Consider the following 14,074-nt stretch of genomic DNA (forward strand, 5'->3'; position numbering starts at 1 on the left):
TCATTTCTAACAATTGGAAATACTCAACTCTCTCTTCTCTATGCAATAACAACTGGTTTGAATATCATGCTATTACACTTACAACTCCCAGAAAGATCCATATTGTAGTCATATATCGCCCCCCAGGTCAGCTGGGAAGATTTTTAGAGGAGCTCTACTCTTTCCCTGAGGACGGCACCCTACTTGTAGTCTTTGGTGACTTCAACATTCATCTAGAGAAGACGTTTGCAACAGACTTCATCTCTCTCCTAGCCTCTTTCAATCTCAAACCGACTCATCACCATGAGTCAACGACTCATCACCACAGGTACTCACAAATCAGGCAAACAACTGGACCTGGTTTACACACGCAACTGCATCACAGAAAACATTTTGGTGAGACCTCTCCATGTTTCAGATCATTTCCTCATTACTTTCAATTTGCAACTCTCTACCCGTGCACCTTAACCCCCCTACCAGTCACTTTCAGACGAAACCTGCGCTAACTTTCTCCCTCCCATCTTTCCTCTGCTGTGTCATCTTCTCTTCCCTCACCCTAACAATTCTCATCTCTGAATGTGAATACCGTAACGGATACCTTATGCTCCACTCTAACCTCTTCTCTAGACAATATCTGCCCTCTCTCCTCCAGGCCTGCACGCACTACTCCCTCTAACCCCTGGTTATCTGAGGTTCTTCGTGAACACCGGACCAAACTCAGGGCAGCGGAGAGGAAATGGCGCAAATCAAAAGACACATCTGAACTGAGTATGTATCAATCTCTCCTCTCTTCCTTTTCTGTTGATATTCATGCCGCAAATCTTCATATTTCCACAACAAGATCAACAGCTCCTCTAACATACGATCACTCCTCAAGACATTCAACTCTCTCCTCTGTCCACCTCCACAACCTCCACCACCACCCACCTCCTCGTTAACTGCTGATGATTTTGCTAACTTCTTCACCAACAAAACAACAACTATCAGCAGTCAGTTCTCAGCTCCACACATACAGGAACCCAGACCAACCTCTCCCACAGCCAATAACCTTCTCTCCTCCTTCTCTCCACTACTGAGGAAGAAGTATCTAAACTTATCCTCTCCAGTCATCCTACCACTTGCCCTCTAGACCCCATCCCCTCACACCTTCTACAAACCATCTCTCCCACACTTCTACCAGCACTCACACACATCATCAACTCATCCCTCCATACTGGCACTTTCCCTACAGCATTCAAGCAGGCACGGGTTACTCCACTGCTCAAAAAACCAACACTAAACACATCACTTGTAGAGAATTACAGACCAGTCTCTCTCCTACCATTCATTGCGAAAACACTTGAACGAGTTGCTTTCAACCAAGTAACATCATTCTTGTCTCTGAACAACCAGCTGGATGTCAACCAATCTGGCTTCAAAAAAGGGCATTCAACTGAGACTGCATTACTATCGGTGACAGAAGCCCTACGGATCGCAAAAGCTGCTTCCAAATCTTCAGTTCTCATTCTCCTGGATCTGTCTGCTGCCTTCGACACTGTGAATCATCAGATCCTTATGTCCACCCTCTCAGCACTGGGCATCACAGGAACTTCACTCCACTGGTTTGAGTCCTATCTCACAGGTAGGTCCTTCAGGGTCGCATGGAGAGGCGAGGTATCCAGAGCACATCAACTGACCACAGGGGTTCCTCAGGGTTCAGTTCTTGGACCCCTCCTCTTCGCCATCTACACCACATCATACAGGCACATGGTTTATCTTACCATTGCTATGCTGATGACACACAGCTCTTCCTCTCATTTCAACAAGATGATCCTACAGTAGTTGCACGGATCTCAAGCTGTCTGGCGGACATCTCGGCATGGATGAAGGAACATCACCTGCAGTTCAGCCTGGCAAAGACTGAGCTTCTCGTCCTCCCTGCCAATCCGTCTCTACAGCACGACTTCACTATCCAGCTAAATTCATCATCAATCACCCCATCAAGGTCGGTCAGAAATCTTGGAGTAATATTTGATGACCAGCTGACCTTCACAGACCACATTTCAAAGACAGCTCGATCATGCAGGTTTGCACTGCACAACATCAGGAAGATCAGGCCTTTCCTTACTGAGCATGCAACACAACTTCTCGTCCAGGCCCTGGCCATTTCTAGGCTTGACTACTGCAATGCTCTTCTGGCTGGACTTCCATCATGTGCAACTAAACCTCTACAAATGATTCAGAATGCTGCAGCTTGTCTTGTCTTCAACGAGCCAAAAAGGGCCCACGTCACTCCTCTGTTCATCTCTCTGCACTGGCTACCACTCGCTGCTCGCATCAAGTTCAAGGCATTGACGCTTGCTTACAGATCTATCATAGGCTCAGCTCCCTCCTACTTTCACTCGCTCCTACGAGTCTACATCCCTACCAGAAGCCTACGATCGGTCAACGAGCAACGTCTCATGGTTCAATCACAGAGAACCACAAAATCACTTTCCAGAACATTCTCATTCACGGTTCCATGGTGGAATGATCTCCCCACCCTCATCCGGAATGCAGAATCCCTGGCAACATTCAAAAGACAACTGAAAACTCATCTCTTCCATGAGCACTTAACCTCATAAAAAAAAAAAAAATAAAATAAAAAAAAACTTTTCCTTTAATCCTCCCTTATCGGGCTTATGCTACTCTGACCAATGCCTGAACTTTGTATTTTGAGCACTTTCTGCGTTGTTTTTGCCTCTTCACAATGACTCGCTTAATTTAGTCCTAAATTGTAAGTCGCTTTGGACAAAAGCATCTGCAAAATAACTAAAATGTAAATGTAAATGTAAACATAAAACAAAACCATGATGAGGCATGGAAACTATAAACTAAAACAGGAACAGGAACAAAGACTAGGAAAACAAGATACTGGAGCCAGGGCAAATAACAAACAATACTCGACAAAGACACGGGGCAAACAAGAGGGCTTAACCCCCTGAGGTCGGCAATCACGCCGGCGTGATCTGCTCGTTTTTTTTTATATCAGTGCAAATTACTCTGTTGATTTTGATTTTACATACTTGTATTGTACATCATTCAAAACTGTTAAATGTCTTCTTTTATTTGTGTACACTCATAATAAAAACAAAATGTTGTGTTTTTCGTAAAACAAAGAAAATAAACATGATGCGCGTTCTGCCGTCTCTCTCAATGTGAAACTCATTCTGAAACGCGACAGAAAATGACCTGTAACTCAGCGAATGTTTGTCACACAGACTTGAAACGCATGTTTATACAACGCTTGGAATCTCTATTTTTAAAGTATGTAAATTATATAAAAAACAAATATTCTATTTTTAAGTAATCCATACGAAAGCAGCGGCATGTACAGTTTCTCAAACGCGTCCTCATTAACTATAATGTGACCACACCCACGCGCGCACGAGCGATTGACATGCAAATGATCCATGCGGAGAAACACAGACCTGTAAACGCCCTCATCACCTCAAAACAAAGAAGCAGAGACTTCGTAACTTACTCTTCTCTGCTTTCATCGGGTTTGGACAACTGTAAGCTGTGCTGTGCTGTGCTGTTTACCTTGAATTTACCTCGGATTTACCTCAGAAGAACGCGATTTGAAGATGAGAAGATTTTTAAGGTAAGACATGTTAAACTGGTTGTGCCAGATTAAAATGTATGTTATGAAATGAGTTTGGAGTAAAAACATGAACTAAGCCTAATGTCATATATGTACATGTAGACAGAAACATGAAATGTGAAATGTGAACTAGAATGATAGGCAACCTTTCAGTGCTTGTATAGCCTACGTGTTCAACACGAGGATGTTTTTATATTCTAATAAAACACAGCATGGTAAAAGTAGGCTAATATATATATATGTGTTTGTGTATTCTGTACATTTTAAAAAGCTATTTTAACCTGAAAAATCTAAAATATATTCCCCAAATTGTGCAGCATAATTTCTCTTGATATCAGCATGTTCACAGCTGTTTTGTTGTTGTTGTTGTTTTTAGAGGAACAAGATGCCACTGATAAGTCCTGCTGACTTCAACATTCACATAAGTCTCCATACATGAACATGCTAAAGTGAAAAATCAAACACCATGGAAATGAAAGGTATGTAGCCTACTATGTTTCAGGAATGGCACAAAGGTGTGTGACAGTTCAAGTCTCTGTCTTTAGTTCAGTGTGTTAAATAATGTGTTTTTTTTTGTCATTATGTTGTGTTGTAAATACATTAAAAACAATCAAAAAGCCATTCTTTTTTAAATCTCCTCATTCTTTGTGCAAGGTTGCTCAGAATGGCAGGGCCTGATAGCTCCTAATAGGGCCATTAGGGAGTGTCTTTTGTCTTTCTCAGGTGAGAAAAGCTTACATAATAATGAGATGTCCACGCCTCTTGCATAGAGCTTTCTCACACAAAACACGTCGTAAAATTTTTAAATCAATATATTGTCTTCTCTGAATGAGCAGTCAGGGTGATTTTCACATAGTTTTGAAGCAAATATTCTGGGCTACGTGATACAATTTTCAAAAGTCTTATGAAGAAATAATCAGTATGGGTTTCATGAGCTTATTTCAGTGACAAATTTTTTTTGTTTTTTCACAAACCACGCATAAATGTTATTATCTCAAAACTACAAACTTTTATATACATGCTGCTGATATATTATTGTAGCAGAGTTTGTGCTGAATACAGTGTAATCAGACTTTAGCCATGAAAATGTCACAAGTAACAGAAATAAGCACAAATGTCAGAGCATGTCAGAACACCTCCAGGGCCAGAAAACAGCTCAGACCTCAGAGGGTTAAATACAGGACTAATGACGAGACAAGGGACACCTGTGAACAATTAACAATAAACCAATTACAACATGACACAACAGACAAGTGAACACATGGCAGGATCACATGAAAGACAAAAGACAGGAACAAGAAACAAACACCCAAAACGTGACAATATAAAATAATAAATAATAATATAACTGTTTCAAATATCAGGACAGCTGTATAGCTCTTTGATTTTATGCCCACTTTATGAATTTTAATTCAGAAATTAATAACGTGCTCATCATAGAAAAGGTGCAATCAAGTCATTGTATGTATGAATGATTTCTTTTTTTTAAATAAATGAATTGCTAGAACAGTTTTTTTCTTCTTGTCACATCACTTTAAATGCATCCAAAAAAAAAAACAAAAAAAAAACCAGTATTCCAAATGCCACAATATGAAAACACCTAACTGTTGGATTACCTTAGTGCCGGTAATGGTACACTCTTAAAAATCAAGGTTCCAAAAGGTTTTTTTTTTTTTTTTTTTTTAATGGAAGCTTGTTTCCGGTAATTGTGACTTTTTATCTCACAATTCTGACATTTTGTCTCACAATTGTGTGTTTATATCTTGTTATTCTGACTTTATTTATCGCAATTTCAACTTTATAAACCACAATCTCCCTTTTGTTTAGAATTGTGAGATATAAACTAACAATTGCAGAAAAAAAAACCTAATCATGAGATAAAAAGTAACAATTACCTTTTTTCTTTATTCTTTTTTATTCTGTTGTGGAAACAAGCTTTCGTAGTTTTCTGCAGCGACCCCATTGAAAACCCATTTTGGCCTCCTCAGAGAACAAGAGCATTTCTTTAAAATAGCCATAACACAACAAATAAAACTAAAGAACTTTATTCGTACCCTGCTGAGAGTAAGGGTGCCTTGTTTGCAGTCTCTGCACCGAACACGTAGTTTTCCAGGCTGGATGGCCTTGCAGACCGCCTTACAGAACACATAGAAACTGCTGTGGCCTTTAGTTTCTGTAAGAACAACCAAAAACATCATAAAAAAGCAATAATGGTAAAGTGTGTGTTTTTTTCTGTTAAAACATTTTGTCCTATTACAGTTTCTACTATCGCAGTGCACAGACAACTAGTGTTAAACCATTTGTTGGATGACATTCTAAAGCATGTACAAACTCATATTATTGTCAGTTGGCCAGCAACTTTATTAAGATCTGTAACATAAGACATGATTATATCACTTACTCATGATGATGTAAATGATGCAAGATATTTAAATCAAATAGTGCCTACTGAAGAAAAATCATAAATCTTCTAACTTTTACATCAGTTGTAAATGTGCCAACACATAGTGTGTGAAATATTCCTCACATTAAGCAACCGAAATGGAAATATGAGGGTCAAAATCGTAATGTGTCTTCACATTTTGTAACAGGTGGCGTTTTATGGACAGATGGAGACTCATCTCATATACTTTACGCTGTGAGTGACACATGGCCCGCACTATTTGTTACTAATATGCAAGGAAATATGCACAGGGACAAAAATATAGATTTTTATTGTAAATGGTGCAAAACACAGTTTCATGGTAAGAAACATTTATAGCTGGTAATTTTTCTCAACACACCATTATCAACACACCATTGGAAGATTGTTTGCAAAAAAAGTTCTCTGCACTCTTAAAAATAAATGTTCCAAAAGGAAGAACATGTTTCGGTTCTCCAAAGCATCCTCCAAAGGGACAAAAGAGCTCCTACTTCAGGCACAATATGAAGCATCAGTGACGTAAGTGTACGCTGATTGGCCGAACACATGCCATACAAACACCGGCACCCGCCATTTTTAAAAACACAGTTTACATATATATACTAACCCTACGAACTTCACGAACTTTGAAAACAGCGATAGATGGACCGAAGCCAAAGTCCAGGCACTTCTCACCCTTTACGCTACAGAGTTGTTGATGTTGTTAAATGCTGCGCTTAAAGGCACACTATGAAGTTTCCGTTTTTCTTAAACAGCGACCCCTAGAGTCACTGTGGAGTATTTGTATTTAACGTTACTGTCGTAAATACCACTCACGCAGAGTCGTCGTTTTCTTTTCCTTGACTCTTCCAACCGCGCTTTCTTCGTCGACTCTGCCATGATTAACGTCTGAAATGCATGCTAGTGTCTTCCATAGAGGCTGCTTCATATGTTGTTGATGTATGTGACGTCGTGCCGTAAAGCAAGTCGTGATTCTCGCGAGATTTGTCAGGGCGCCACCTCTCAAACCTGCATTGCTGGTTTTGCCAGTGGCGTCCCCTCTGATTCGCCCTATACGAGTTTGTTTACCATCAAAATTATTTCGTAGCTGTTATATTAACCCCCTGAGGTCGGCAATCACGCCGGCGTGATCTGCTCGCTTTTTTTTTATCAGTGTAAAAGAGACTCATAAATACTCTGTTGACTTTGATTTTCCATAGGAGTTTCATACATCAATCAATCCTGTTAAGTGTGATTTTTTTTTTTATACTCACAATAAAAACAAAGCGAGTTCTGCCTTCTCTCTGTCAGTTAAGTCCATTCTGAAATGCGTCCGAAAATGAACCATAACTCAGCGAATACTCAGTCAAACAGTCACACAGGCACACAGGCATGAAGCTTGAATTCTCTTCTTTTAAATGAAGTAATTATTATAAAAAACAAATATTCTCAGTTTATGCAATCTGTATGAAAAGAGAGAGATGTCAGTCGTTCTCATCTCAGCTCATTATTTTTAATTTGACCCCGCCCACGGAGAGCGCGCGCTATTCAAACGCAAATGACTGAGGCAATCCACGCAAACCTGTGAACGCCCCCATATCAGCTCGAGAAAACACATCAAGCTTATTCAGATCATTGTACTTGTTTACACCGTCTCGTGGCGCTGTGAGGAATAATACTATGATTGAAATAAAATGTATTTGTATAAGCAACATATTAAACTGCAAATTAACATTTATGTTTCTTATAATAAAAAGCGAAAGACCTATGTTACAGACATATGAAAGACAACATTTTGTTGATTAGTTTTGGATAGATTATACATTTTTACTGTAAAATATCTGCCACATCAAATAAGCTTTTGTTTGCCAATTTTTGCTCATATGTTAAATATAGTATGTTTTGTCAAAAATAAAGTAATCAAATAATATGTTATAGTGTTTATTCCAATGTAGCCTAGGCTATATTCAAGTAATGAATCCTTAACTTTGAAATATGTATGATAAAATGTATACTTTAGTTTTTACAAAAAAAGATTACACTTGAATTGTTGTTGTAATTGTAACCTTTTTAATAAAAAAATATATATTTACAAGGTAGATGTAAACAAACTATTAAAAGGTAAATATAAGCCTTTTCTTTAAATAATTTCTATTGTGTTTTATTAGTGACAAATTTGGGGAGAGGATAAATATTCCAAAACTGAAAATACAGTATGAGAATTAACTGCACAATTACTAGACATGTTTTCCTTGGATATTATAGGCCAATTTGCAAGCACAATTTGTGGAAAAATAAAAAAAAATTGAGATGCTTCCAACTGTTGCTCTTGCATTCTTTCTTGTGGCTCAGTCACACACCTGAATGAATGGCTCATTAAGTATGCGGGCCCCATTGTCTCCTCAGGTGCGAACCACTAAATATGCATGATGGTGTTGGATCGTTGACACCCACTTCGCATATTGCCTTTCCAAACAGAAAGTGTTTTGCAAAATTTAAATCAATGTATTGTGTTATGTGAATGATTAGGCAGGATGATTTTCACATCATTTTGAAGAAAAAACATCCATTAGTCAAAAGTGGACACATATTTAGTATGTGTTTTGTGGCCTTATTTCAGAAACTTTAGTTTTTAGTTTTTTCAATAACCATGCATAAACATTATTCTCTCAAAAATGCAAACATGTACATTCATGTTGCTTACATATTATGGTAGCCCTGTTTGTGCTAAATAGAGTGTAATTACACCTTTGCCATTAATATGTTTATAAGCAACTGAAAAAAGCACAAATGTCAGGGCATGTCAGAACATCTCAAGGACCCCAAAAACACCTTAGACCCCAGAGGGTTAAGGTACAAATCTTGCATAGTGTGCCTTTAAATGACATAGCTGTCGGCTGGCTTACAGATGGTGGTCAACCAGAATGAGACTTTTACCGCCGCCGCGGGAAAATTGGGATGTGTATTTGCTGCCTTTTACCGCTGAGTGGCGCTGTAATCACAGACTTTGAAAAGTGTCAGTTTATTCTCTTTAATGCCGTAATCTGCCGCGGCAGTAATTTGAGCTGAGGTCACAGATAAATTCAAGATAAATATTGTGGTTAAACGAATTCAAATTCATTAAATTTAAACAAAGTAGACACACGTTAACATTGTGTGCCCAGTTTTTCTATAATTTAGAAAGGCTATGTCAATAGGTTACTTGTCATTTTCTTCGTGTTATTTTAATGTGTTTGTAGATTTATTAACTGAAACATAACAGTGAAATAAATTAAAATAATTTACCGTGAAATTAAAACATTTTCAGGACTTGCAGCTCCTAACCGATGTAGTCGGTTTAAGCATTCTTTGTTATATTCAGAACTAAATAGCCTTACATGTTACAAACTTTTAAAACAGAGAAAATAGTAGACGTTGGCGATTCAGACGGTAGCTCTGTGGTCAAAGCATTAACAAGAGCCTCTCAGAGCTTCAAACGATCTGAGATCGAATCTCAGTGTAGCCGACAGTGTTGTTGATGCTTAATTATGTATCTGTTTATTAAAGTCAATCATCTTGTTTAATTATCAATTGTACATTACAACATAAATTTGCTACATTCCCGCTGCAAAGACGACACATCTGATGAAGAAAGACTGTCAGTCGATCGCACCAGAAAATGAAGATGATGAAGCTCGTCTTTAATCTGCTAAATTATTTTTTTTTGTGTGTGTGAATCATTCACGAGATTGAGATGACTGACAGTGATACCCGGCCATATCAACGGAAGACATTTTTCAAAACAGATCGAACAAATCAGAAAAATACTTTCAATACAGTATTGCTTTCAATTAAAAAATAAACAATGAAAATGTAAAAGAAAAATAAAATTAATTAAGTTTGAAAACCCATCGCACATTTTAAGATATGAATAAAGTGTCGAGACAGTTTATTTATTTAAACAGGGTTGCATCGATAGAGTTTATTCCCTTTGTGATGCAAAATAAGAAACACAGAATCTTAGGCCTATTCTTGCAACATTTTAAATTTCTATTGTCAAAGAAATTGCAGCTAAATTAAAAAATTAAAACGGTACAAAACGGAAAAAGTTCAAAGCAACATAAATTAAGAACAGGCGTTTTTCTTTGCCTCTCTCGCGATGGATATTTTTTTAGTAAGTTTGGTCTCCCTCACTGCGCGCGGCGGGTCTTTCTCGAAATTAAGCATTTCAGCGTAAAAAAACACCATACAGCTGATAATACTGTATATGTCGCTGTGTGTCATCCACACAAATCACGAAAGAAAAAACTGTAACAAATAGCTTTTGTTCCTTCAAAGATACAACATGCCTTGCTGAATTCACCTTACAATAAAACGAGGTGTGTCGCCAATAAAAGAGCTCTGTATCTGCTAAATTTAAATTGTTTGTGGAAAACCTATACAATCAATAAAACTACAATATACAATTTAATAAGATATAGGGCCTACTGTACATAGGCTATGGACTTTTGGAGATTTTGAGATTAATCCTTAAAAGAATTTTGCCTTTGCCTGCTCATCAGGCTGGCTCCGACACTCTCCATATGAAAGACGGAACATTAACACCTCTGTCCTGCACCCCCACGATAAAGCAAAGTATTGCCTTCTCCAAACCCCCCACAGGCTAGCTGAGTTTGCAAAACAAAACAAAGAGTTTGCCACTCCTCGTGCCAAACAAATTATAAACTTCAATATTTAATTCAAAACAATCTCAAAACGCTTTGTGACATTTTGAAAAGCCGTGGATGCATTACTGCCACTGGAACCATGAACGCAACAGAATACTGGTTCTGATTTTATTGTTTGTCGTTTAAACGTCATATATATGAATTATTATAGGCTACAGAAGTAAAGTCATTGTATAATATTTGTTCCTTAGTGTAAAATGGAAATGCATGGCGATTTTATTTTGTAAATAGGCAAAAAAAATGTTTTAGAAGACAAATCTCTCTGCATCAACAATAGACTATAAAATGCATTAATAGGCTAATATAAAAACACCAGTAGTCCAAGTTAGTTCGGGATTCGAACCCGTGTCATCTAAATGATCGTAACGTACGTTCAACCACTCGGCCACTATTCACTCGTTACGATACGGCCTAACGTTCCAGTGTGTGTTCGCTCGCACGAGCGAGAAACGCTCTTCATTCAAATGAACGCGCCGCCGCATTTGTTGAACACTAATTCAACATGCCAGAATAAAACCTGGCTTTAGAACAATGCATAGCGCCACTCGTCGTGGTGTGCCAAAAAATTACAATAATTTAGTTTAATTTATATCAGTGTTAATGTTTGAGTTAAAAAATCCTCTACAAATTAAATTAACCCAAAGTCGGCTATAAGAGTCCTTTAGGCTACGTAAAAAAGTAAAGGGCTTACAGTCTTAACATTTAGGCTACTTTGCTTAAATTCGATACATTTATTTTCAGTAGGGCCTAATACATTTGTAGGGATGTAATTTCAGTATGCTTTACCAACGCTATGTATTCAATTAAAGTTCCAAGAGGTCTGGGGTGCGTTTCCCGAAAGCATCGTTGGCCAACTATGGTCGCAAGTTCATCGCAATGTCCATTGAACTCTATTGGTAACGACGGAACTTGCGACCATAGTTGGCCAACGATGCTTTCGGGAAACGCACCCCTGGTCTCTATATTTCCTTCCCAGCTGACACTTATATGCAAGTGCACAGCAAAAATCACAACTTGTGCTTGCTGGAACGCAAGTTATTTAAGGTGTCTCAACTGTACACAGTCTACAGTGTGAATTCGTTACAAGGTTTCATTTAATTACATTAACGTGCAGCAATTTGTACAAATAGAGTCTATAGGCCTACTATACTGTTGTAGACATTAAATAATCTCATGTAGTATCATATTTGTTAAAATATTATAATGTTATTTTTTTCCATCTATGTTGAATATGAAAAGTGAACATCACGAGTAAGATAAGATGCATTATATCGAGAGATGGATATGGAGTGGGTCAGACATGATTTTGACCACTTCATTAAGTTTTGTTTAGTAGAAACCTTTTTTTAAAGTGAATTTCGTTTTCTATAAATTGTATCTTAATTTTAATCATTTTTTCATCACCCAATTGTCTGGATTCAATAAGTAAGAGAAGCAAACAGACACTAATCATAGAGGCGCCCGTGAGGTCACTTGCATTGCACGTCAGCTGGAGCGCATCTCATCCTCCTAATTTAACGAAACTCAGCGTATGCCTCACACAGACATGATAAATACATCAAATACACAAAGCTTGAAATGTCTTCAAACGAAATAATTCAAAACGAAAAAGAAAAAGGCTACTCTCTGATTATGTCTTTGTGCATTTCTCTCTAGGTGCGTTCACTACAAATATGGCGATCGTCAACTTCATCTTTGCAGTCGACACTGTCAGAAAACACTAGTTCATTGATAAAAATCATATGAAGACAAGGCATATATTAAGTTATTTTAGCTGTTATGAGAAAAATAAATCTAACAAAACCTAAAATCTAAATCTAATAAATAAAAATAAAAAATATTAACGCCAATTCAACATGCCAGAATAAAACCTGATTTTTGAACAATGCGTAACGCCACTCGGCCTGGTGTACCAAAACACTACATTTTAAACTTCAATGTTTAATTCAAAACAATCTCAAAACGCGTTGTGAATTTTTTTTAAAGCCTAGCCTATATACATTAAGGGCATTGAAACCAGGATCTTAACTAAAACGTGTTCCGCGTAATCTCTCAAAAATTATGCCACACTACTCCATGTAATTTTTTTTTTTTAAGGACTGCTTTTGAAATCACTATAAATTACTGTGCAATTGTATCGCTCACGAGAGCTCTTCGTTTATCTAATTCCTCAATAGAATAGTAAAAATATTCAGCGTCATTGCTCCTAACATCGTCTCTATTTTTAACTTTTGATTCTATTTTTTCAGCTGTAAAATTGATTCTATCTTTGGTTCTATTCTGTTGTAGCCTAATAGGCCTATTTATATATATGAAAAATATGCCTATTATTTAACCCACTTACATTTTAAAATACGGCAATTGCTGCTGTTTTGCACAATGTCCCTTTGCGCCACCTGGCGGTCATTTCGGGAACGACTTTGAAATGCGGCTGGTTTATTTTCGCCGCGGTAATTTCGCCGCGGCGGCTGGCGCGGCGGTAATAGGCATTCTGGTTGACCACCATCTGTACGTCACTTCAGAGTTCCTATTTGCGGTGCGAATGCAACCAGGAAAATGGCCCTAGGAGAACATTCTGGCTACATTCAGACTGTTGGTAAATGTGACCAAAATACGATTTTTTTTTTTTTTTGGCTCGCATGCGACTCAGATCTGTTTTTCTCATGACAGTGTGAACAGCACAAACCACATGAAATCTGATCTTTTCAATTCTGATTTGTGCCACTTTTATACGTGGTCCTAAATCCGATACAGGTCAGATGTTTTGCGAACTCAGTCAGTTCATGATCATGATCTGTTCACACTGGAATCTGATATTGGCCACATTTAAAACAACATTGTGAACAGCTATACAAAAAATAGGATCTGAGCAATTAATTGGAACTGAGAACTAAGGCTCGTAGCATCTGTTACCACAGGCTACCAGTAGAGAATAAGTCAATATTTATACATTATTTTAATCAAGTTTTTGTTTATTCTGTTTAGTGCCGAAACTACACTTCAAGTAAATTAAGTACATTCTTTTATTTAAGAACAGATGGGATGAGCTGAGCAACATTGCAGACTAAGTCTTAGCAAGCTTTTGTTTGCTTTTATTTTGTATCCCTTGCTTCTTGTCCTCTATTAGTTAACAGCTGTGGAGTGTTTTGAGTGGGAGATGTAAGTGTTGGTTAGAGCACTTTGTAGAGAACAAGAACAAGGTGTAGCAGCACTTCAACAAGCCACAACAGTCCTAGGACAAAGAGCTCACAATAGAAATTAGCCAGAAAAGAAGATCCAGACATCTTCTCTGCATATGATTTAGTTGAGAGAGGACATGTCCTATCAGTCTGTCCCATCCCAGTTTAAATCACTCAAGCACACACA

The 14,074-nt window shown here is 37.8% G+C and overlaps 1 protein-coding gene across 2 annotated transcripts in view; it reads right to left on the bottom strand.

The window, feature by feature from the left end:
* The window catches only part of prkn (parkin RBR E3 ubiquitin protein ligase), a 187,231-nt gene that overhangs the window by 104,671 nt on the left and 68,486 nt on the right, over positions 1-14,074 (bottom strand). For both annotated transcript variants that reach the window (XM_079855032.1, XM_079855031.1), the window contains one exon: positions 5,656-5,774. In XM_079855032.1, the coding sequence (XP_079711158.1) occupies positions 5,656-5,774 (119 nt within the window). The remainder of the gene's footprint in view (positions 1-5,655; positions 5,775-14,074) is intronic.

Source organism: Squalius cephalus (assembly GCF_949319135.1).
Source record: "Squalius cephalus genome assembly, chromosome: 21".
Lineage (NCBI taxonomy): Eukaryota > Metazoa > Chordata > Actinopteri > Cypriniformes > Leuciscidae > Squalius > Squalius cephalus.